This window comes from Amia ocellicauda, chromosome 9 (genome assembly GCF_036373705.1).
Source record: "Amia ocellicauda isolate fAmiCal2 chromosome 9, fAmiCal2.hap1, whole genome shotgun sequence".
Classification (NCBI taxonomy): domain Eukaryota; kingdom Metazoa; phylum Chordata; class Actinopteri; order Amiiformes; family Amiidae; genus Amia; species Amia ocellicauda.
The window spans coordinates 39,232,403-39,259,108 of record NC_089858.1 but is presented as its reverse complement, the minus strand read 5'-3'; the positions used below and the strand labels follow the sequence as shown (position 1 = coordinate 39,259,108).

Genomic DNA, 26,706 nt, shown 5'->3' with positions numbered 1-26,706 from the left:
ATAGGGTAAATCAAAGCGTGTGCAAATTAGGGCAGGGAGAATACAGAATAGAGCTCTGGATGAGCTGGAGTGGGCGGGTAGTAGTTGCAGGCAGGCCGGCCAGGAGGGAGTTATCCAGGCGGGAGAGGACCAGTGACCAGTGGACAGCAGCTGAGGTGAGTAGTTGGTGAGGAAGGGTCGGATTCGGCGTATGTTGCTCAGGAAGAATCTGCAGGTGCGTGTCAGCGTGGTGATGTGCTGAGTGTAGGAGAGCGCAGGATCGAGGGTGACTCCTAGGCTCTTAGTTGAAGAAGAGGGAGAGAGTGTCGTAGATTCCAAGTGGATTGAGATGAAGAGGTCAGCAGAAGTTGAGGAAGAGGGGGGAAAAGAGGAGATCCGATTTGGAGAGGTTGAGCTTGAGGTGGTGTGAGTGCATCCAGGCGGAGATAGCAGACCAACAGGAAGAGATGTGAGAGAGGATGACAGCGTCAGAAGAGGGAAAAGACAGGAAGATCTGGGTGTCATCGGAATAGAAATGGTAAGAGAAACCATGGGATGCAATGAGGGGGCCCAGGGAGCGAGTGTAGAAAGAGAACAGGAGAGGGCCCAGGACAGAGCCTTGGGGTACACCTGTGAGGAGAGGTTGGGGGGTGGATGAGGAACCTCGCCATGTCACTTGCTGAGGTAGGAGGAGCAAAGGGGATGATTACTTATGCATTCAGTTATTTTCTGTTTTGTACTTGTAATTCATTTAGAACAATCTGCAGATTTAATTTTTCACTTTGACATTTTCTGTGTTGATCAGTGGCAACAAACTGATTAAATCCATTCTGATTTAATGTTGTAACACAATGAAATGTGGAAACGACCAATGGTTGAATACTTCTGAGAGCCACTGTATGTTAGCTGGAGTCCAATACCAGTGCTAATCTAGGTTTGTGAACCCAGCTGCAAATGTTCTAAATAAAGAAAATAACCAGAATCAAAAATATTGAAATGCATTCAATTTTTCATACCAGCTTCCCATTAATAGCTCATTTCTCACTGTGATGTATAGTTTATTTGAATGCGAACAGGCTTCCTTATTTTAATTATTTAACTGTTGAAGTGCTGATGCCGCCCCTCACGCTGCCGCGCTAGGACCCTGCAGATCCCCGCCGCCGGGGAGGGGATGCCGCTCCGGAGCCCGTGTGAGGTTCAGTGACAGAGTGGCACAGACCGCTAGATCCTGGGAATTACAGCCGAGCCGCCCGGACCAGAGCACCGTTATCTGGACTGTGTTCATCTGCACACTGCACACAAGGATACAGAGAACGCAACGGCAAACTCCAGAACTTCCAACTCACTTCAAGGACATCTTTGAAGGAAACGTCCCCGCGTACTGTAAGCTCCCACATTTGAGAATTACTGTACAGTTGTAATTCCCATTGCATTTTGCCCTGAGGTCCATTGAGCAGAACGGGATAGCAAGAATGGAAGAAAAACAAGACCGTCCTCCTAGATCCAAACCCCTCTACGACGTCGCTTTTTAACAACGCTGATGCATAACAGCGGAGTCTGTTTGCCCAGTGAAACAATGTGAAAGCCATTGGAATTCGGATTAAAAGTATCCGTTTGGGAACGACTTGGTTAAAGTGTCTCAGTCTGTGCAAAGAAGTCATTTTCACATCACACAGCACCGTATTCAAACGGCTTTTGCTTTCACATTGACCTTTGTGGAATTCGTTTGGTGGAAGATTCTATTAAAGCGTTCTCGGAAAAGCGTAAACGTCACTCACTTCACCGAGTTATCCATAACTGGGGATCATGACAACGTTTTAGTTTTTGACAACTTCGTGTTGTTTCGAATTGGAACTGGAGTATTTTATCTGATGATTTTTCTGTCATAAAAAAAAGTTGGGCTGTTTGTTTGTAAGGGATATACCCAGTTGAACAGTTTCTGTCTGTTAACCAGCGGCACGTTGCTATATTCATCCTGCAAACCAAGTTGACAATCGGCCTCGATCGGGAGCCTCTGCGGAGACATGGGCTGATTGCGGGACAGCGCGGCTGACACAGACCGGGACGATGCGGGTCCCCGTGGTTGGGGTGCCGTTTGGGGTCGCTTTAATGCTCCTGCTTGTGCTTTCGGCTGCCCCTGGATATCACCTCGCCAAAGCCTGCCCCGGGCTCATCAGCAGCGGCTGCAGCTGCACGGACGACCGCTCCCGGACTCACACTTCCACGGCGCTCCGAAAGAAAGTGAGCTGTAGCGGCGAGGAGCTGAGCGACCCTCCGCACGCCAGCCTTCTTCCAAACCGGACGGTCACTCTGTAAGTGCGAACAACAGCCCGCTGCACATTTCTGCAGCTCGTACCGCTCCTTGGTTTAACACAACACATAAGCCTAGGAGAAAGAATGTGTAGTTGCCATCTATTACTATGATTATGATGATGATGATGATAATTATTATGATTATTGAATAATAATAATAATAATAATAATAATAATAATAATAATACATGCATGTTATTTAGTTTATAATTGGAAGAAAAACATCAGCATCCTCACATAATCCTCAATATAAATGATTATCGTACATGTAGTTGACCCGTCTGTTTGTAGGAGGCAGCAAATCCGTTTTAATTCAAGGGGGGTTTCTGAGATGATATGGGTTTATTGAAAATGCATGAGTGTTGCTGCATTGTGTAAATACAATTACAGTAAGTCAAAGTAAAGGGTGACATGCGACGAAACACTGTGTTCATCTCTGACAGCCGGTGGCCAGTGCAGTGCGTCAATACAGGCGTCAGAGCTGGAGTTGTGTTTTACGGAGGGTCGCTTTTGCGCTCTATACAAAAAAACTGGTCGCGTCCGTGCTGCGCAGATGTCCGCACTTCTGCGCGGCTCCACCAATGGGATCAGTGGACTTCTGCAGATCTGCGCAGAACTGCGGACATCTGCGCTACAAGAACGCGACCACACCACTGCACTTGAGGGTCGGAAAGCGATGGCATTCAGGCAGTGTGGACCCACGAAATCACCAAAGCCAGCGACTAGGTTTGAGAGCAGGGCAAGCGGGGTGACGTTACCCTTTGAATGAAATATGCTTTCCATCAGGGAAACTTGATAACAACTATATACAAGTTGTCTATAATTTGTGTATTGGAAAGGCGGGGCGCAATTTATTTAAAATGCGCGCTTGTTTCTTATAGGCTCTTAATGCAATATAACCAGATATACCCATTGCATTCAATTGATCTTAAGCAGTTTTTTGCCATGCATTGCTGTTCTTAATTGATTTTCCATTTTTAGCATGTTTTCAAGGTTTCCAATGCTTTCCATATTTTACGTATTCATTCTAAAAAGCAAGTTAAATTTGCACGTCCTAACCTGCATTTTTAGTGTCTGTGTAAAGCGACCCAGAGATGTAAGAGTGCATATTTAATTATCATATCAAACATTATAACTGCAGATGTACAATTTCAGCAAGGCGAGATGCCCAGTTATGCAAGTTTACATCTTTTATGACTAGCTTGATTGGCTGTTCTTTCCTTGAGGGCGCGGCGCACAGGTGTTTATCGCTCTTTATTTCAAGCACAATGACGCGTTAGAACCCTTCAGAACATCTGCATTCTAGAACGGTTTCAATCTGCGTTCTAAAAAATCTCGGTCGTTAAGGTCAAGCTTAAACAGTTTCCCTAAAAAAATGTGGAAACACAATTGTGTTATTGTATAAAAATACACCCGTGCTTAAATGTTCACATTTGAAAAACGGTTTCAATGTACTTTATTCCAAGATGGAAAAGCGTGTTATTACGTGTTCCCGCAGACCGTTAACTAAGCCTGCTTCCAATTACAGTGATGATAGACTTCCATCTTCTCGCTGGTGTTGTTCTGATTTGAAAGAAGATACTGCGCTCTATTTCACGTGTTGGTTATCATTACTGAATTACTCACAGGCCCTGTCAGTGAACTATAGCGTTCACCTCATCTAATCGCTGTTTTGTATACCTACTCGCAATTATCACTCACTCGGGGGGGACTTTGACTCGCTTCAAATGAATTTATATTGTACATTTAAAGAGGTTTATTTTTCGAATGCCATTTACCTTTGTCATAACAGAATAGGATTTTCTGGGGGGCAGAACTCAGCAACCGGGATTTAGTTCTCGGAGTCTGAGCAATTACAGCTTGTGAAGGATTGTAACGTTTACCAACTTTATTCCACCTTATCAGTGGATGCTTGGCAAAGTGGTGAGTGCTGGAGCTTGAAGGTGATCTCTCCCAGGTGTGTGTTAGATGGGGGTTTTGCCGATTGCTAACTGCGCTACTGTGGGCCCTCCCACTCCACCATCACTATTCCTTAACTGAACAGCCGGCCTTTTATTTAACCATATACACATATCATAAATCATAATTTGTAAAGCCAGCCTTGTGTTGTAAGAGTTGGATGAACACTTTCAAGCATGTGAAATCCAACTGCAACAAAAAATATTGACATCATAGAGAGAGGCTGAATTAGCACTTCCATTGCTTTGTTCACGGAATTGACCCTTAAGTAGCCTACAGCTTCAATATTCTCACATTAGTGGAATGTGCATCCTTTACATCTTTATGTTGGAACAAGCAGCAAATACACAGCATGTACTTATTTAATAATGTTTAAATAAGAAAGTAAGTTGGGCGAATGAACACCTGTAGTCAAACGGAATGGCATGGGGGTGCCACAGGTGTCACAACTGCACCAAGAGTTAGTCAATATAGTGTTGACATGGGTAGAAATCCAGATGATAATAACAATGAAATGCAAAAGGCTGTGAGAAGACAATAGAGCCAAGCAGCTGTAACCAATCAGTTTTATTGTGGGCTGTCAGGTTCCAAAGTGGCCAGGAGACAAGCTCTGTGGTCTTAGAGTGGAGCTGGATAGTCATATTAAAACTTATTGATCTGTTTTGCATTTTAGAATTGAGCTTTGTTTTGGCGTCATAAATGGTATCTTTATTTGAATGCATAGCTGAGGAATTACATGTGAGAACACAGGGAGCTGGGTGTTTGCTGATTCTAGTGTGTGCACTCATGGGTCAGATCCGAGCTGTGCCTGAGTCTTTGTTTTGAGGCCTTTTGTAACTGTTCAACACTTGCCAATAGGGCCCCCCAATTTCTCTCTCTTTTACTGATGTGGCTGAACTGTGTTGTGAAAACCATACAGCACTGATGTCTATCAAACTCAGATTGACTTCGTTATTTTTATGTAACCAGGAATTCCCACTGAGATTAAGATCTCTTTTTCAAGGGACATCTGGTGGAGGGGGTGAGGCAGGAAACAGACTGGGACCCAATTAAGAGACTTTTATAGGTTGGTCAGATTTTATAAACTGTTTTGGGATTTGGCAATGACATTGAGGTTAACAACCCAGGTCCTGCAAAGAGCTCCAGGAGATGTTTAATGGCCACAATGTAGAACTCGGATTAATGTACAGTGTAGCACAGCCTGAGACCATACTTGGGCATCAGTTGTAGAGATTGCATACTGGTCCACCAGCATCACTATCAACAATAACCAGATTTTTCTTTCATGTCTCCTACAGTCCAGCTAGGCCCATGATTGTTTGTCTTCTGACATAGTTAGACTACCTGTTCAGAGAAAACATCTAAAACACGCTAGATCTAGAGCTTTCTGTTCTAGTGCTCCTCATGCGTGCAACTCGAAGCCAATTGCTATCAGACAGGCTGAAACAACTGAAACTGTTTAGCATTCTGTGATGTCTAGGTGTGAAATGCGGTACACAGAAACACATTTTTGTTGTACTGTAGGCCTATTGTATGTGATGACTACAATAGGCAGAAAAGTAGTGTAACAGCTGGATGATCATCTTACACATGTGGCCAGCCGTGCATACTGGTGTCTACCTGGGCATTGTACTCTAAAGAATGCTTATAGCTGCTCACCAAAGCATGTATCACAAGACCTATGCAGCTGGGAGTTTCATTAAAAAGTCTTCTTATTTTTATTGTGTATTGTCTGGATCGCCGACTCTTGTTTATGTTTATTGATTGATTGATTGCCACGAAAGCAAACCACTTAATCCGAATGATAGACTTGCTAATGTGCATCTGAAGGAAGTGTACAGGGGGAGGCAAGTTGCTAACTTCTAAGCATATACTACCAAGTGCTATCTGAATTGTCTGATAAGGATTCCAGAATAGCACAACCACTGACAGACACTCAAGAAGGAGCGGAGGCACGTGGGCCATAAGGGCTTAGTTATGTTCTGCTATGGGTGAACGGTGGCTCATATTGACCCCAGACATTCCACAGCACAACTGTCCATTTTATTAGTGTAACAAAAAGTTCCCCACCTTATGTACAATTCTCCCTGCATTCTTCTGGGTGAGATCAATCATTATGCAATTTATATTGAATATCACTTCTCTGCTGAGAATTACCATCCATCTGTCCGTCATACCTATTAAGGAGGTCTAGCAGCTCTTTTTTGGATCATCTTTGCAGCTGTTGAGGCGACATTTCCCATTTTAACTGACCATGACTTAGTGATTGTGCAAAATAATCTGGCTTTGAGAAGGGTTATATATACAGATATCAACTGCTGGTTATTGAGTACTACTGTATCCACAGACCCTTAAATTGACGTCCTACCCAACTCAGTGAGTGTGCCAGGGAGTTCTGCTCGAATCTGCGATCGATTGGAGGGAATGCTGCGCCATTCCTTCTCTCCTTCTGCAGCTGACTTGGCCACTGCTAAACCGGGATAAACAGAAACACATTTTCTTTCCTTTTTATCCTTCTTCATTGTGATTTAATGGCGGCTTGGCTACCTCTTTTAATACCATAACATGCCCAGCAATCTCAGGCAGCTGCTGCACAATTGCCTTCTGTTCGCCCAGGCAGACTGTATCCGCCAGTCTGACGTGAAAGTGAGCGCTGCCTCATAAAGCACACATTCCTACGCTGGTGTCTTTTACAAGCAATGTTGTTTTTTTGTTTTTTAATTTTGTAAAGCAAACAATGGGATTTTATTTATTTATTTATAGTTACCATACCCCCCCCCCCCATTTGCCAGTAGCTTCACATTGGTCTTGCAGCAGTTTTTCACTCTGGTGTCCAGTGTTTGTTTCCAGATTTATTTTTTCCCTCCTCATTTTAGAACGCGTCGGCATTACAACCCACATGTGAGTTCAAGTGATTGAACACAGATGGGAACTCTTAAAAGCATTCAGCCCGGGCCCATTTCCATCCAGTAGACTAAATCATAAGGAAAATTACATCGTACACAAATAAGAGGAGGTCTGTTTTGTCCATCTTGGTTGTCTGGCTGTTAGTGGGGTTTTGATCAAAGGACACCAACAACAGTCATAGCTGGGCCTGTCATACAGTAGCTGACATTCCCCAAGAGACAGTGCACAAACGGCCTGCACAAGTTTGTTGGGGCTCAAAGTCACTCAGGGTTTCTTTAGCTTGTTGTGGAACGATGACCCATTTGTGAGCAACACAGTGCTATCAGTGAGAGCTCTATCTATTAAATGCTATAGCTCTGTTTTTTTCTGTTATGGACAGTGTGGAAAGAAGAGGACAGCCCAATTATTACATTACATTTTAAACACCATTTAATTTAAAGTGTTAGATATATTTCAAACAAAAATATGAAAAATCTTGTCATGTCCTTAATTTCAAATTGTTCTGTTTCCTGTACCATTCAGTGATAACAGGAAAAGCATTTTATGACAATCTGAATGTCAAAACTCTCATGCATTTTAAGGTGGCCCTTTTCAAATGAGGGTGAAACAAAATTATGAATATAATATGGAAATTGTAATTGTATTGTTTTTTCTGATCACATGAATCACTGTCACTTGCTTACTAGGGCTTACCTGTTAATGCTAACTGTTAATGCATCGCACTGTTGGGCACTGTTGGACAGTTTAGTATCACTGTATGAATGACTCATTATTATATAACATTAAACATTATGTGGCATTGCACAGAAAAACAATCATCAAGAAATCAGAACTTAAAATAAACTGAGATGTCAGGTTGTCAGAAGATGCTTTAACGGTGGTAGGAATGGCAGTGACGCACAGAAGAGGCAATTGATCCCAATCTTACAATTATCAGGCTCTTATCAGGTTTCAAGTGATACCTAGCAGTTCCAAACACATGTATTTGGAAAACACTTTAAAGTAGCTTGTGCTGTTTGGGTCAAGAGGTTACCAGCTGCTCCTGCTCAGACTCCCCTGTGAAGCTCTGATTCACAGCTACTTGACTGTCAGTCCCCAGTCACTTGTTGGAAACAAGCGCTTCCAGATCTTAAAGGAAGGGGGAGCTGAGATAGCTTATGGGATGCAATTGTCAATCTAATAAAAATAATATTTAAAGCAACAAGGTATCATAAGTGACTAATAACATTTGAAATGTGGTAAAACCTAGCTGCTATCACAGAGCTTGCAACAGTCCTGCTATTAATTCATGAATCAAGACAACATAGAAAAGGTCACACCCTGACTCTTATATCGACACTCCTTTGGCCAATGTGAGAAAATATACATTTTTTTTTTAATGCTCATTTCAAGAAATGCAGGTCTGTAGCCGTCCTCCACTGCCACCACCTCCAGAACCAAAAGAATAATCTAAAATTTCCAGAAATCAATTTGAGTATATCAGCACCAGCTCTGGATTTGCAATGAAGAGACATTAAAAATAATTTTAACCCAGATCTCCAACAAAATCCTTGTTTTTACTGTTGAAAATCGCTGTCCTTTACAATCAATAGCCCCTAATTACAACCCTAACTTTTTGAGAAAACAAACAAACATCCAATAGTCCCTTTTGCTAGGGATCCTACTTCTTACCAAAGTGACCTCAGGTGAATAGCAGGTCCAACAGAAACTCAATCAAAAACTCCTAGTCTGTCCTTCTCAATATACTGTAAAATTGTGAAGCCAAGAGCTGCTGCATTTAATGACATGAAACGGCTAGTTACTATAGACAGTGAAGAGCTGGATGTCATACTCAGTTCCACAGCTGTCTCTGATGAACATTCCAGCTGAGAGGTCTGTACAGAGGAAATCTTTTACTGGGTTTGTTTATTAAAAGTATTAGTTTGATGCTGTTGAATCCAAATAAACATGAGCAAAAGTCTGTACTTCTGTTCCAGGCCTTTCCTCACCCCACCACCCCCTCCTCTCTTACTTCCAGCATGCAAGAATTGTCTGTTTTCATTAATTGGGCCAAATCTACAACTGTATACAAACGTTTGGCAGACACAGCAGAAGCAAGGTTTGCTTTTGTGAGCTTTCTCTTGCAGTTCACATCATTACATTCCTCTTCAGTGCTCATCTAAACTTCTTTTATGTGTTTATTTTTTTTTGTGGTTGTTGCTAATTTGCAAAAGATAGGCAGTTTTCCAACTTGATATTTTTAAAAACACATTTATTATGTCATGGCTTTCATTTGGTTAGAAATCTTTTCATTGATGTGATCTAGGAGGTGAAATATTGTTATGTCATTTTACTTGACTATATTCTTCTCTAAACGTTATCCTGACCCCCCAAAATACAAATGATCAATTAATGATATAAAATTTAATTTTCCTGCTGAAATTACAGAATGGACATGTCTTTATGACACAAAATATATTAGTTTAACATAATAGTAATAATAATAGTATTACATGACATTATATTCATTATACATCAGATATTAGTGTGTGTTATATATTAAAACTTTCTGTTCACCTAAAGGCATAGGCTGAAGAAACATAAACAGTGTTCATGGCTTTAGGTCTGATTTCAAATGGTTTGGCTTTTATAAACAGTTTTGTATCAACACAGTTTCCCATGAAAAACACTGTAGTGGTTGTTTCTTAAACTGTTGACTGTTCTATGTTGTTCCAGCTATAACCTCCCAGAATCCATTTCGGTATTCCAGCAGAACTTGAAGCTGTTTAACCTCTCCCTCTCTCTTTCTCTCCCACTCCCCACCCGCCCCCTCTCTCTCTCCCTCCCTGAAATGAGTTCATCCACATGCAGTTACTCTCAACCTAAATATTTAGTCGTCCTGGTAGGAAACTGCTATTTCTAAACGTTTTCCAGATGTGAGCTTGTGCCGGTCTATATTTAAGCCTAATTACGTGAGGCTGTGAAGGAGAGGGAGTCCTGAGAGAGAGAGAGAGAGAGAGAGAGAGAGAGAGAGAGGGCAGGAAGGGGTTGCCTGTGTCTCTCCACAGGACCCAGTGACACATTTTAAACAAAGCTTGGGTGCCGAATTGGGGGTTGTGGGGAGGGGTGGTGTTGGTTGGGGGGCTGATATCCTCAGGTCCTACACATAGAAAACTTCAAGTTATCAGAAAATGTCAGCATGTTTTTTTCTTCTGCCTGTTGAAAAATTACAAAACTTTTTTTATCATCCAGTATTCATGTTTACGCTTTTTTTACAGGCTTGAGGAAGGAAGTTTTGGAAATATAAGTGGTCAGATTATACAATGTAGTTCAGGTTTCTTGTAGCTTTATTGTGGGAGTACCAGCTGGAAGCATAAGTCGCACTTCTGTCCTCACTCTTGTTCTGATATCAAATTCTAAAACATTCCTCCGCCGACCTCGCACCCCACCCACACCCTCTGTGGAAAGCCTTGCAGACAGGACGTCCAGCTCCAGTCATCAAGGTCAGCGCTGAGATTTCTATTGTTGGGTGCTCTGTTCTTAAAGCAGAAGGAGAATTTTCTTGTGTGGTGCATAGTTTATGTTATCCTCGGATGTGGTCTCTACTCAGGAGTGTTGTCACGCTAACACAGTCCTCCAGAAGAGCAGAATTGCTTTTGAAAAGTCTTCTCAGCTGTGAAAAATAATAAATTGTGTGGTGAATGGTTTTCTTAATGCTTTAGGGAAAAAAATACATAAAGCAAGAATTGCCTTGGAGCCTCTTTGTTAATTAGCTTGGACAAATAGCAATGTAATTGTCCCAAAGCTGCTCAGATTCCCAGAGCACACATACACTGTGTTATTATAGTGTATATTGTAAGTATTGGGACAACAGACAAATACATTGTGAACAGCTGTCTTGTGGTATTTAATAGCATTTTGGCCACCCTTGGCCTAAATGACCCCTGCAATCCTTGTGATTGATGGCGTGAGGAATGCTATGTTATTCCTCCCACAGCTAAGTTTCTAGTGCAGTGAGAGGTTAGTCTCTGATTAGCCATTCTAGCGTCTCCCAGAGGTGCTGTTTGGGACTGATCAGAACTCCAAGCAGGCCATGGAAAGGTTTCAGTGCTATTCTCCTTAGAACCACTGTGTTACACTCCCAACTGTGTCATGATGTGTGATCATGCTGGTAGCACTAGACTGGCACTAATGGTGCTCTTTACCAACCCCAGTGGAAGGAGGTCTGTTGTATTGCGTAGTAATGTAGTGTCCCCAGTGTTTCCAATAAATATTTGTCATTCATGATAATATAAATACATACACAATATATACATGATGTACCTATGAATCCCAATTGGTGCAGCCAATAGCCTAAGGACATACTCCTTCAGAGTTGCATCTCTTCAATGTTTCAGTCTAAGGCTCTGGGCTGTTATTTGTTCCCAATGCTGCGTTCAGTGGTTGATACGGCTAAGTAGCAAGACTATAGAATTCCCTCCCAGAAATCATCAGGGCCTGTCTTGGTTAATAAATCTCAAACTTCACTTTTATAAACTCACTGTGCCTTTTAATTGCATGTGATCTTGCGTGTAGCACTTGAGAAACGTTATTATTATGATCATTATGACCATTTTAGGAGCTTGGTGTGGGTTTACAATGCTTAGTCTGTGGCTCATTGACTTTGTTTGGAGGACATGTCCTTTGGTAAAACAGTCTTAGAAATGTGGTTAAAATAAAACGCAAGCTCTGTGCTTTTTGCCATCAGACTCCCTGGAGGTACAGACCCTGCACTGTAGAACAGAAGACCACCCTGCCATTCCAAACCAGAATGCTGAACCTTATAACTTTTTCCTTATTCCATGAAAAGAAGAACTTTCCTGAACTTAACATTCAAATAATTTCAAAATTGAAGTGTTTTTTTTCCTGTAGAACAGTTTACACTTTTGATTTTTTTCTTTACGAAAGCATCTATTTTCAGATACATTGTCCGGAAAAGAATCGAAAAAGCTTTCCAATGATGTAAACTTGAACTTTGAACTTCTTGTTTACAGAAATATCTTTCTTTTCCATCAACATGTTTTTCTAGGCTGCATTTTTTGGGCAATACCCTTCCCACAGTAAATTCATTCCATATCCTTAAAGAAAGTGTTCAATTCCCAAAGTTGTAAGTTTCTTTAGCAAGCTACCGCACAGCAAAAACCAGAATGTCAGTAACTAGGTCGGGAAAGGCTGCGGAGAAGCTCATGTTTTTTTCCTTGCTTGTGGAAATGGTTAAATAATATTATATTTTATTTTGCCAGGATTGTCTTGGAAACAAATGTTTTAATAATATTGCACAACCGCAAACTTTCTCTAGTCATTGGGAACTGAATTAAGATGACCTCTGAATGTTGGGTCATTGTTGGACCTAGTGTAAGGTTTTGAAAGCTAAGCCACTTCTATAAATCTTAACTCATCTATGTGAAAGGAGTTTTGAGACTATAATATCCCACCATAAAAGTTAGAAATCAGAAAGTGGAACTAGAATTACAACAAATATATTGCATAAGACCTTTGCCTGATAATCTGATATTTCACAGGGATAGTGGTCAGTTTTTTTGGTTGATTGTGGGCTGCTGTTAGCTACCACTATGGGTCAAGTTTCTTGTTTTTTGTTACCAATACCTGAAATTTCAAATGTAAAGTGTTATTTTGTGATCTGTTTAGGTTAATAAATATTGTTAATAGTTTATTAATCATTAATCATAGAATTTCAGTTTGTTGATCACTGATTCTGCCTTGAGAAAAGATTCCTGATATTTGTATTTTGTCTGTTGTGTCCATATAGTTTGTATGGACTTTGTAACCTATGTTGGTCATGTCTTCATTGGTGGATGTAGAGTGAAAGTATTTGAGAATATTTTGTGTTTATTTCTTCTTTGAGACAAAGAGCCAGCACTCAAAATGTTAGACTATCTCTGAATAATAACTTATATCCATTGGCAGACCAGTTATTGTTCTTCACTGGAGCTAGTTGTTCGTATCCACACAAGGCAATAAGGATTTTGTGCCTCCCCAGCCCAAACAATTTGGATGCACTGAATGGTCTATTCCCTTGGAATTTTCTTATGATCCCAGTTAATGTTAGGAATCTCATGAATGGCACAGCTGCTGACAGCTGCAGGGAGCGGGTCAGGAAGCCCGTTTGCATGTGTAGACTGTGAGTGTTTGGGAGAATCTGCATGGCATGATCAATTTGTTACAGATTCATGGACCTTTTAAGAGCTCTGAACAGTTGTAGTCAAATGTATACACACCCGGGTGCTCCATTTAGTTTAATACATTTTCTAAACACAATTATACTTATTTGTCAATCATATCTATCAGAGTTTTTTCAAAACTGATGAACACTGTAGGCTTTGCTAGTGCAGAATGTATAAGTGTCTTTAATCCATCATATAAAGACCTGGGCACAATGCTTATTGGGTCCAATGTAGGCTAATTAATCTGCAGCAGATTTTGAGCACCTCTGTATTATAGCTGAATGTCTCTACTTGCTTATGTGTGACTGCTTCTGAGTTCTTGGCTCAGTTCATGATCTTGTCTGGGGGTGGGGGTCGGGGGTCTGGAAAACTGTCCCAAAGGACACTTATCAGCGGGGCAGTGAGAGACGGAATGCAAGGAGAATTCCAGAGATAAGCGTCGGGAGATAGGGTGGGTCAATTTGGGATAGTGGGGTGGGGGAGTTTTGATGGCAATAAACTAAAATACAATATCTGAAAGAGGACACACAGAAAAGAGATTACAGCACCTGCTGATGTCAGTCAACCTCTGACCCTCCCCGACTGTGATGTGGAGAGCAAAGTCAGGGATCAGACTCTTTATATTAGAAACAAAAGCAGATGACAGCACTGGCACTCCCTCACAGTCTTGCTACAGTCTGAAGGCCTGCCCTGTTTCTCTATCCGTTTTTTTATAATTGTGAGATTTCCAATAAATGCCTCTTCCGATCAGTTCTCTCTAGCTCCATACAATTATTATTTTTGACTAATCTGATGTTTTCCGGGAAGAGGTTATGATGACACTGACTGAGGTGATAAAAGACTACATTCATGAACAGCTGCAAGAGGTTGTAAGGATTAATCAGCAATCTGTGGGAAAAAATGAAAGAAACTTGTTTATCTGGCTAGACAGGAAAGCATTTTTCAGGCACCATGTTGTTCAGGGTTTTTTGGTCATACTCATATGTAAAACTGAGTTATATTTCAAGTCATGATTTTTACTTTACTATGTAATTGTACCAGCCTGACATCTTAACCATAATTAAATCAATGCAATGAGTTTTCCCCCCAATCAGTAACTCGTAATTCCTCTTCGTGAACTGACACTCCTGTAATTGAATAATTGTTTCATGCAGCTACTGTTTTCTCTACTTGTTAGCATTTGATGGTTGAAGTTCTTTTACACGACAACAAGAACAAAAAACTGTGACTTTGTTATACCATGTCTAATGTATTCAGGTCATATTTATTTGGTATTTCGGCAGTGATGTTTTCTTTTAAGCTTTGCAAACTTGTCCTGCTTATTACTCAAGAGATGTGGGTCTGGAATGAGACCAGGTAGTGGCGCACAGTCTCCCCTTTCTCTGAATAGAGCTGTGGTTTTCTCCTTCCCCAACACAACAACCCCCCCCCCCCCCCCCCCCGGTTGTGGAGTCCTTTTGCCATGGTTTTTCAGACAGTTATTCATTTCAGTTTAACTCGATCCACACGGCCTTCTCTCTTTCCCTCTCTGCTTCCCTATCCCACCCCACCTCCCCTTCCCCCAAACACGCAACCACCACCACCTCTCCCTCTCTCTCATTCGCCTCCACCACATGAAGGGATTCTGCAGTTCCTGCCATGGGGCCAGTGTGCAGAGTCAGAGCTGAGATAAAGGGTTTGGTGTCTGTGGTGAGGATGCCTGTGGCGACCTCCATCTGTGTGTGTGTGTGCGCGATGTATGACAATTCCAGGACTGAACAATTTGAAGAGAATCTCTGTAGCGTTCTTCTCATGCCATGGTACCCTCTATGAAAAGCAGCTCCTTGGCCTATACTCATGGTCAGTGGTCCCCATGACCCTTCACAATCCTCACAGGACTTTGGCCTTGTACTTCCTGTTAATATTTACATTGCTAGGGTGATGAAAAATCTCTGGCCATAGCTATAAGTTTGTTACTTTTCTGTGTAACTGGAAGCAATTTGTTCGCAAGGAACTTTCCTTTGCCCACCACATATTGTTTGTGGCATCCTATTTGGATCTATTTTTGGCCCTGTTCTCATCATGGTTTTCACTAATCACACACTTGTAACCACCGTGAAGTTTGCCGGTTAAGCCTCACCTTGCCTCCACCGTTTCTGCCCTCTCAGCATTGTCCTTCCAAGATGGTGTCAAAGGCAGCAAAACTCAACAAAATTCTCCAGCTAAATCATAACAAGACCATAACGTGACTCGGCTCTCCACATCCGTCATGGGGTGCAAAGGATTTATATGTGGATTTGAATGAGCTTTCTATTCAACCACAGATAGGGGTGAGAAACCTGGGAGATATTTTTTGATCCTTGTACAGCTTTTTGACTAAGCCACACAAGCTTATTTTTTTATGAAATATTGCTAAGATTAGATCTTCATTTTCTCTGCCTACTTTTGGGAAGCTAATATATGATTGTTTCTTCCAGGCTGGATTATTGTACTGTGCTGGCCGGGCTCCATGGTTCTCTACTGTTGCATCTTCCAAACTCCAAATCACATACAACACAACCAGGGTTCAAACTAGTACCAGAAGCTATGATAGTCGTAGCCTCCTTAAACAGGGTTCCTGCTTTTTTGGATTGATTAAGAAGAGTATACCTTTACCTGAAATTGCCTTTAACAGCCCTACTCTGTCCTGGCAAGACTCAGAGCAGCAGAACTTTTATCCTATTACGTTTCTCCTCAAACACTGCCATCACATTCAGAAACTTTGATATGGGTTCCCAGAATCAAATACTTTTTTTAAATTCAGTGCCTTGAGATGTGTTACAAAGGGCACTTCATAGATCAATTGCATTTGAATTGTTTGTATCAGCAGCACACAACTTCACCTATGCCAGCCTGGATCTGGATTCAATCACAGCTTGAGGGTGGTTTCTTGAGGGATGCAAGAAGCCTCTGGCAAACTGAAGCAGCTTTCTACTTACAGTTGGGATGAGTGGAAGTGGATTTATTCTGAGCTCTTGTGCTAGGAAACTATGCTTATGAATGATGTTTATGATGCTGAAGCTTCATTTTTTGGGGGCGTGCTTTTCATTAATGGATATTCAGTCTTCAGTAATTAACTTTAGCAGATGTAGCCTAAATCTGTGACAAAGCTATCTAAAGTCTTGCGATTAGGCTGTTGGACCATGTTCAACTTGGATGAGAAGCTAGGGCATAGCAGTGGTCTCTGGTGTTTCTATGCATGGAGCTTTTCAGGATCTTTTTTTAACACTTGTTTTTCGAGGGGAATAGTCAGCTGCTACATTAATATAAAATGTATCCGACCATAAACAACAGGAAAATTAAATAACACTGAAAGAGCAGATGTCATTAACTAATCCTGGCAGTTACTGATGAAAGAGTTAATACCAAAATCTAGGGCAGTTATGCCTTTAAACTGCTAATACAACAGTATTGCATTTCCCCAGACTTTTGTGGCAATTGTTGGTAGGGGGGTGGAGGGGTCCATGATCTTGGATATGGGTAATTTTGGTGTGTAACAGGACTCTGTGTAACTCTCTTGAGTACTTGTGCCCACAGTGTGTGTGCTGGCGTGTGGGTGTGTGTGGCCACAAGTCCACAAGTCCCAAAAATAGGAACCCAGCCTCCCTTCGCAAATTAGAGGCTTTTTATAAAACCCAGATTTTAATTTTAGAAGGCAGAGGAGCGGAGCGATCCTCTTTCATATTCTTGTTGTGAATGGGTGCACACACACACATACACAATCACAAACAGCCTCTCCCCTCTGTGGCTGAGACACACACACACCCTTCACTACACAAACAAACCCACACTCCTAATGACAAACACGCACGTCCCCACACTCTCTGCACACGCCCAACTGAGGCAACTGTTGGGCCCACTTTGGCGATCAGTCAGTCTGGTGGCTTATGTACTGAATATTGTTAGCAAAAATGAAAGGGCTCATCATAGCATATCATTTATCCAATGCATTGTTACCCTTTTGATTTGCACTGCAATATCTGGGTTTAATCAAATGGTGCTTAATCTGAACACTGGGAGGAGGCAGTACCATTGGGCTGAATGCAGTGCAGAACACAATCACAGCAGCAATTTCTTATTTTAGGTTGATACATCTGTATCCATATGACTACCCAGAGTGAAAATGCTCTCTCTCTCTCAACCCATCTACATACAAAAGTGTTTTATTTAGTTCTTTGCCTCTTCTCAGGTCACTCATATTGGGCTAAGGGAATAGGTGCTCCAACTTAGTGTAGTGTGGCTGCTGTGGAGCAAGTATGTGAACACTGGTATCATATCTCTGTCTGTGGTCTGCTGTGCTTTCTGTCACTCTATTCACAGTGCATGCAGCTACAGTGAGGGAAAAAAGTATTTGATCCCCTGCTGATTTTGTACGTTTGCCCACTGACAAAGAAATGATCAGTCTATAATTTTAATGGTAGGTGTATTTTAACAGTGAGAGACAGAATAACAACAAAAAAATCCAGAAAAAACGCATTTCAAAAAGTTATACATTGATTTGCATGTTAATGAGGGAAATAAGTATTTGATCCCTTCGACTTAGTACTTGGTGGCAAAAAACTTGTTGGCAATCACAGAGGTCAGACGTTTCTTGTAGTTGGCCACCAGGTTTGCACACATCTCAGGAGGAATTTTGTGCTACTACTCTTTGCAGATCCTCTCCAAGTCATTAAGGTTTCGAGGCTGACGTTTGGCAACTCGAACCTTCAGCTCCCTCCACAGATTTTCTATGGGATTATGGTCTGGAGACTGGCTAGGCCACTCCAGGACCTTAATGTGCTTCTTCTTGAGCCACTCCTTTGTTGCCTTGGCTGTGTGTTTTGGGTCATTGTCATGCTGCAATACCCATCCACGACCCATTTTCAATGCCCTGGCTGAGGGAAGGAGGTTCTCACCCAAGATTTGACGGTACATGGCCCCGTCCATCATCCCTTTGATGCGGTGCAGTTGTCCTGTCCCCTTAGCAGAAAAACACCCCCAAAGCATAATGTTTCCACCTCCATGTTTGACGGTTGGGATGGTGTTCTTGGGGTCATTCCTCCTCCTCCAAACACGGCAAGTTGAGTTGATGCCAAAGAGCTCGATTTTGGTCTCATCTGACCACAACACTTTCACCACGTTCTCCTCTGAATCATTCAGATGTTCACTGGCAAACTTTCAGACGGGCCTGTACATGTGCTTTCTTGAGCAGGGGGACCTTCTCTTCCGTGCTTAATTGTTTATCTTTTAAATTTCTTCTCTAATTTTTTTTTTTTCTTTATTTCTTTTGTATTTTCTTGCCCTCTTTGTGAGTGTAAAAATCTATGGAGACTTATTCATGTGTCCACAATTATTAAATGAATCCATAACACTCACATTCACATTCAGGCATGGATGCCCTCCAGACAGCTTAGAAACTTCCTTGCTTACCACAGTTTTAGCTCTTTTTAATTCAACCCAGCCACAAGGGCCCATGGAGATAAACGATCTTCTTTTTCTTTTTTTGCCAACACTTTTATTATTAAAGTGTTGTTTGCATGCACAGCCCTGGATTAACTGTTTTCCCTGCCATTACATGGTTCTAACTAGCAGAAATGCATGACAGGAGAGAATAAATGTGTTGTCATTTGATCTTGGCAGAAATGTGTGTCCACACAAAAACCACAGCATTGGGACAAGATGTGTGCAGTTGCAATCCCCTAAAAAAGTACTCATTATATTTAAGGATTTTTATTTGTCATTGTCATATTGTGACCCCTACTGTTACTTGCCACAGTTAAGCCAAAAGCAGTGACCTCCTGATTGGTGTCAGCTAAAAACACAGCAGAGCATTTGCTGAATCTGCATTGATAGTTAGTCCTGTGGCAGCATAAAAAGTATTTAGCAATGCATGGACTTTGACATTTGTTCATAGCTTTTGGATCGCTTTTCTGTTTTTGTGACGGGACATTTGAATCAGATTGTAGTTCAATGTGATACTGGAAATTCTTCCAAAATCACAATGGAAAAATCTTTTTTGTTTTGTTTCTGAATGCTTACTATAGTACATTGTGGTATTTTCATAGTCCAGTCTTGAAAGCTTAGAAAAACCCAAAGGGAACTCAGCACAAAGCAAGGGTAACTGATGTAAATCTACAGGGAAGGTGACCTATGGTAGTAGTGTGAACTTAAACTATGCGGTATGCCTTCAGAAGGACGTTGGCTTACTTTGGCCTGTTTGCTGTCGCTTCTAAGCAACCCAGAGCCCACCAGCTTTGCTTGATTGCCCAACGGTGGCTCAAGCCCTCAACTGGCAGTGAGGCACAGCTTAGAGAGAGAGAGAGAGATGGAGTTGGAAAAGTGTGACTTCGACTTTGTTCTGCAGATTCAGATTGTTGCTGATAGATTTGCTGCAGCACTTAAAAGAGAAAAAAAAAAAAAAATCTCAAATTAAGAGTTAAGAGGCCCCTTTCAGACAGTAGCAAGGGATTATGCGCAAGACCTCTAAGATCTCTTCCACACACTCTTTCACACACACACACGCACGCACACGCACACACACACACACACACACACACACACACACACACACACACACACACACACACACACACACACAGACAGAGACCCTGTCCCGCTGAGCTCAGCTCCTCTGGCAGACAAATAAAAGCCGTAATTGGGGGTTCTGGCTTCATTAGCAGCAGGGCTGAAGGCTGCGGCACGTTACAATGAAAGACTGCTGCCGAGGGACCCCAGTGTCCAGCCTGTCCCTGTTTATCCCTGAGCCGCCTAACGAACTGCCGGCCCCTAACGAGCTCCATGTGTCCCGGAAGCAGAGTGTCGTTCCAAGTGCACGTGGTGTGTACCAACACAGCGCCCCTGCCCCTCCACTCCTCCTGCTCCAACCATGAGTGGCAGTTGTAGGCCCAGTATGATAATTACTAGTGATACAGAGGGTTGCCCCTTTCATGGTTTTTGCCAGGGTTGTTCTCTTTTTAAGGTGACTGTCCCGGGACAGACGTAATCTGTAATACATTAATGTGCCACTTTCCCTGTTAACATTATGATTATACTGTATATGTTGTACAAGGTGGCAACCCTACATATTATAGGTGACAAACTTGGAATCTCTCTAAGGATACGTATTTGGTTTTATTTTTGGATTTAACTGCCTTACAGTTCATTGAACCATGCCAATGTATTTCAGACAGTCACATGAATCACAGTCAAAATATACCATTGCACAATACCACAGTAGGTGATGCTATTACTATAGTGTAGTATAGTACAACACACTTGTATAATTGTAAAAACTGCAAGAAAAGCACAGCCACCGCGAGTAGAATTTGTAGAGGGATGCCATGGTAGAAGTGGGCCATTATGATCATCAGTTCCCCATGGTAATTTCTCACTCCAGTGGGGAGGATGGGCTTATTGCATCTGGCTGCTCTCCTTCCCAGTCTGTGTTTTCGCAGGAACATCTGCATAACAGAGCCCTGTCTTAGGCCTGAGTGTGATAAATGTGCAGGCGGAGGGAGGTGAGCAGAGAGGAGTGTGTGTGTGTGATGGTGGGGGAGTCTTGGATGAGACTTAGGGTTGCTCTGCACGCAAGGATTTTGGCACAGACCATGCTCCCCCTCCAGTTAATAACTCCCCAATAAAGACACATGGTCTCTGCCTTACACACAAAATGCACACTGACACACGGGCTTTAGAACTCCATAGTGCTCCATCTTACAGGGGGTTAGATGTGCCTGGGGAAGGCGGGGGCTGGATTCACAGCACATCTGTGTGTGTGTGTGTGTGTGTGTATTCCTCCACAATATGTTTTTTTTTTTTTTTGACACACAGAGAAGTCATTTCCTGCATTCTGGAACTCTAAATTACAGAAATTACACAGACTTGGCTCCCTAAAATAACCTTCAGGGTGCCGAAATATAAGGCTCTAGCTTGTAATCTGTGCTTGTAATGTGAAGGGATGTGATTGGATCTAATGTGATGGAGCAAGATGAAGAAACAATGCAGCATCATTGTTCTACTCTTTGGAGGGAAGCCTAACATACCAGTGTACATGCACACTCACATACACATTGCCATACCCCCCCCCCCACACACACACACACGCACACAAACTTTGCGTGTGGTGAACACAAAACACAAACGAATATTAACCTCAAATACTTAAATACTTACAGTAGCTGCTTGCACACTTATGGGCACCAATATACAACAAGACCCATTAGTATAATACAGTTTTGTTGTTAGGAATATTTAAGTTTAATGTGATCAAATGAAGACAGTGACGTATTTTGGGAGCTTGGAAAATGCATGTATAATAATGAACTGTAGGTGGCATTAAAGAAAAAACTTGCAACTTTCTTAAAAATATCATCTTACATTCAGTGTCATTTTTGTTTTATTTGTAGGTTGTAATCCACCTCACTTGCTTTATAATGACCAGTTTCTATAGATTTTGCAGTACCTGCAGTTGATGTTTCTCCTGCAGCTTTGAGTGACGTCATCAGACCGACAGCATCCTCAAGGACACAGCCCCTGTAGCAATACAAGCTGACATCTTACAAATTCAGTGGGATGGGCTTATAATTTAAACATGTAATGTTTTCTTAAACATCTTTAATAATGAGTTGGCTGGGAGCCATGTGAACATTTATGAATAGGAGGGAATGCTGAGTAAACGGATAAATACATAATTCAAATAAGGCCCAATTTTAAGTCTCTTTCAGCAGTTTTTTCCCCCTTTTTTCCAGTGCCATATTACCATTGTATGTTTACCTAGTGTGTGGCCTTTGGGTGTATGTGGCGTTTCTCAAGTTAAATTATGTTTATACAGGGTGTGCTGAATTGTTTTGACTTGCTTTATTATAGTTAACCTGCAACCCCTAAATTTGTTTGTGTTGGTAGCTGATGGTGGAGGAGAGGGGAAGGGGATTGTGGGATTTGTAATCCAAACTCATTTCCTCAAATCATTTTGTTCTATTGCTGATTTATGATGTAATTTGTTGATCTTTGATCTCTGGAAAAGTAGGCCAGGATGTTTGTATACAGGGGCCATGTATAAAGAAAAAATGATGTTATTATGATTATTATCATTACTATTATTTTTACTGTCATTATTAATATTAGTATTAATACTGTAAGCATATGTGCTGTACACTGAGAACAGAGCTTAACTCCCTGAAGGATTCCTATTAGATTTAAATCCTCCTTAAGACAGAGAATCCTCTGTGTGGTTTGCTATGAACCCTGCAGCCAAAACTCCAAGACTGTTTGGAAGAGTGAGGGAGAAATACATCTGTAGAGGCAAAGAGGAACAGACAGAGAAAGAGAGGTTCCAATCGAGGGACAGGGAGGAAGAGGGAAGTGATGAGGATCCCAAAAACAGGAAGGAGAGGACAGAAGGGAAGAGGGCTGGGAGACTTGTCTCTAATTGGTTAGACCTGTGACTGTCTTAAGGACAGAGTGGTTATAAACTAGGTGACTGGGAAGGAGTGTACTTTAGGGCTTATAATAATGCTTAATCATTTTACACACAAAAATGGCTGTACAGAAGCTCTAGCTTTTAAAGCTCATTGTTTTGCCGAAGACCATTCTGACACCTGTAACATGCATTATCGGTCCAGCAAGGGGGTGGGAAGCTTATGTCTTTAATATGGGAACTTTCTACTGAGTAGCTTTTTATTATTTTGTTATTTTTCTAAGTGAGTTTTATAATTAAGGGCTTGCCCCACTTTAATCTTTAGATCTTTATTATTATATTATAATTAAGAACCGCAGGTGACTTTTGGCATTAAAGAAGAAAGGCAAAGTTCTTAAAAAAAAAATAAAAAAAAATGGAATTTTGGTTTACATTGTTAAGATCTAGAAAGATCATCTTCTATAGACCTGGATTACCTGCAAAACACAAATAAGTGCAGAATCTCAACCCTACTTTTTCTGAATATAATATGTAATTTAAAGCTTATCCAATCACACAGTGATGCTTATTACCTTTCAGCAGGTTGTAAATTGTTAAACAATCAAATGAGTTCTGTAATTAACCATTTTAAATGAATACTTTAGCTTAGAAGGCAAGTGGTTTATTATGGTAAAGGATTTCCTGTACAAAAACAAATGCTGTAAAAATCCAATCCACAGTTCTAATTAAAGGATTACCAGGGAGAGAAGGAGAGAGGGAAGAGAGGCTTCCTGGGTAGTCATTTGGAGTTCAGGAACTGTGAGAGAGGGAAGCTGTGCAGGATAATGGAGGAGTTCTCAAATTATTTTCGCCTAGTAATGTCAGTATATTACACACTGCTAATAAATGACAGAAAAATCTTGTTAAAATATAAAAATACTTCCAAATAATTGTAATCTGCACACACTGAATTTGGTTCTGAATGCATGTACCCGATGCAAAAAGTTTCTCACAAAGGCAAAGTGAAACATTGAAGGAAAGTGTTGGTTTAACACTATAGGTGAAATCTCCCCAGGCTTTTCTCTGGGGATCCCTTAGTCTGTGCATGAGGACCCAAAGGGGGGACTAGCTGGAGAAGGCACAGCTGTAGATCTTTGAGCTGCACGAATGGGAGGCAGTGAGGTTGGATGCCTAGAGGTAAGACACTGGATTGATACGCATTCAGAGAGGCAGAGTGCAAGACCCTCTGCTTATTAGAAACAGATTTTGTAGATCGAAAACAGGATATCTTCTGCCATTTTGTGATTTCTGTTGTTTTTTTTGGTTTATTTGAGGGTGGCTGGGGGGGTGGCAGTTTCAGACAAAAAAAAAATCCACTATGAGCAGCTGCTGTGTAGATGGACAATATAACTGTAGTTCAGCTGTCTGAAAGTGAAACTGTAGCGCATGCTCTCAAGATCACAACAGGGCACTTGCGAAAAACAATGCAGCTGGGGCTACAGTAACACAAAAGTACTTCTACCCTCAGGCAATAAAGCCTAGTCCCAGAAGAGTCCTAAGTCTCTTTATTTCTCCAGAACACAGTAAGCATTACCAGACAAACTGAATCTGTGCTTTTACGCTTCACCCTGTGAATTGGAAAAGCATGCTTACAAAATCTCATTGGGGCAGGAATGACAGCATTGTCACTCTCACTATGGGAGGTTCACGGCCGAGGTTTCAATATCAACCCCAAACAGATCAAGTAATTTAGCGTTCTACAGCACTGCGTGTTTCTACGTGTACTTAAGTTACATGCCTGTCATTGCTCCCATCCTGAGACATTTTATAAACTTCTAAGTGCATCACATTCACTTTCAAAGATCATGTCATCTTGCCTTTAGTGCAGTGGTGTGTCCTGCAATCTGCTGCCTGGCCAATGTCAACTACAGGTATTTCCATTATACGTAGCTCTGCAGAAAGCTGTTTTTCCACCAGCTGCTAGTGACCTCAGTGTGAGAGTCTTCTTGAAAAAGTGCCTTGCAATTACAACTTGTCAAGATGTGAACAGTACACACACCTGGTGATGAATTACTATCAAAAAGCTCTTGCCAAAACCTAGAGTTTTCATTTGGTGCATCTCACTGCTGTTATGTCCCATTCTGTCAAATGTTCAAGACACAGATGAAAGCTCATTTCCTTGTATTTCTGCCTCTTTGTAATTGGCTTATTTCTTTGTATTTCTTTCTGCCAATACCCAAGGTAAGAAAATGCTTTGGGTGGAGTCAATTGACCTACAGTGTGGTTTTTAATCTGTTTCACCATTGATTGAATGCTGTTCTACTATGTATGTAGTCCTCAAGACCCAGATTTGAGACACTCAGACACACCTGAATGTATCCACAGACGTGATGTCACCTTAAGAGGCTAATATCCTCAATGAATGCTGCTGTGCTTTCGCCCTGGAGACTTTGGAGCCACCTCATTGATTGACAGGCTTCAGTCTGCATCATCTCAATCACAGCACAACCAATCAACCAAAGGACTGGTCTCTGAGTACAGGGGATTGTATGCACTATTGAGAGACCTAGGGCAATAACAAGTAATGACCAGCCCTTCTACTTGCATATACTACTATAGCCCTTGCCACTTTTGTGGGAGATAAGCAATGTAGGCTTTTGTGAACTGAGAATGTGTGCTAGAAGTAGGCAAGCAGACCTTAATTGAAAAAATAAAAAGGGTATTCATTGGAAAAGATCGTTTGGGATACCAAGTTGCTGAGTGTCTTGATGTATTAATGTTTCCATTGTGTGCTAAGGGGGTTGATTGAGGGCTATCGCCATTGGGTGGGAGACGACAACCTTTTAGCTTGATTGGTCGCTATAGAAACCCTTTGGTCTTCATAATCAGAGACGTCGTTGGGTTAAGGGATGAGTTGGGGTGGGGGTGGGTGGTAGGATCAGCTCTACACACATGACAATTACAGCATAATTCTATGTCCGAGGCCAATTTAGTCAATTTCTTCAAGAGTGGCCCATTACGGGAGAAAGACATGTCATGAGATAGAGGGAAAAATTGTGTATTAGATTGGCAGCAGGGGAGGGGAGGATGGGTGAATTGTGTTTTCCATTTTCTTTGCAAGTTGTTATTTTGGGGCCGTGTACAGTGGTCAGATAATGGTCCACTGGTTACCCAGTGGGGTTGATGGCTGTGAGAATGAGGACACTGGGGTGATCAGAGTCTGCACAAATGACTGGGGACAAGAATAGCAAGTAGCCCATATCAGACCACACTCCCCATCCCACCCACCCTAACTCACGATCCGCAGACAATCTGATAATACACAAGCTCATTTCTTAGTAATCAGCTTACACCAAAAAAGAAAAGCTAAATCAGATGATGACATGCCTGTAGCTCCATATCTGTATTGCATTAACCGGCTCTCTGATCGCCAGACCTGGCTTTCCTGTATGCTAGACAGTATTAAATTATATTGGCAGTACTGTACCTTACATTTTTTTAACTAGGCCTGCACTGAATTTTTATTAGCAGTTGTATACCTAGCTCTACAGCTCTACTCTGATGAATAAACTGGTCCTCAGATCTCCAATGCACTTTGCAATTGTGTGGATAATATTTTACTCAATTCACTGGATCTTTGATGGGTAAAACAGTAGTGTATTGCATCAAATTAAGCCAGTAGTGCATGAATACATGAATATCTCAACCCTCCTGTATTGAAGTAGCTTACTTTCATATCTGCAAGTACAGTACTTTTCTATGTCGGTGTTATTCAATTAGCTAGTGTGCAGGACAGTCCCGAGTTTACTAGTGCAGCATTTAGTATACGTTGCCATACTGAATGTTGTCATGTCCTTAGGACAAAGCTGAGTTTTCTGTTAGAGACTCTATTGATGTAGCTGCTCCTCAAACTTCACTTATCTATAGACCAGCTTTTAATCAAATTAGCTAGCC

At 41.6% G+C, this 26,706-nt stretch overlaps 1 protein-coding gene across 1 annotated transcript in view; it reads left to right on the top strand.

Moving 5' to 3' along the window:
- Positions 1–1,135: 1,135 nt before the first annotated feature.
- Positions 1,136–26,706, top strand: part of adgra2 (adhesion G protein-coupled receptor A2) — a 67,709-nt gene continuing 42,138 nt past the window's right edge. The window contains exon 1 of the mRNA XM_066714456.1: positions 1,136–2,291. Within this exon, the coding sequence (XP_066570553.1) occupies positions 2,047–2,291 (245 nt within the window). The 5' untranslated portion in view covers positions 1,136–2,046. The remainder of the gene's footprint in view (positions 2,292–26,706) is intronic.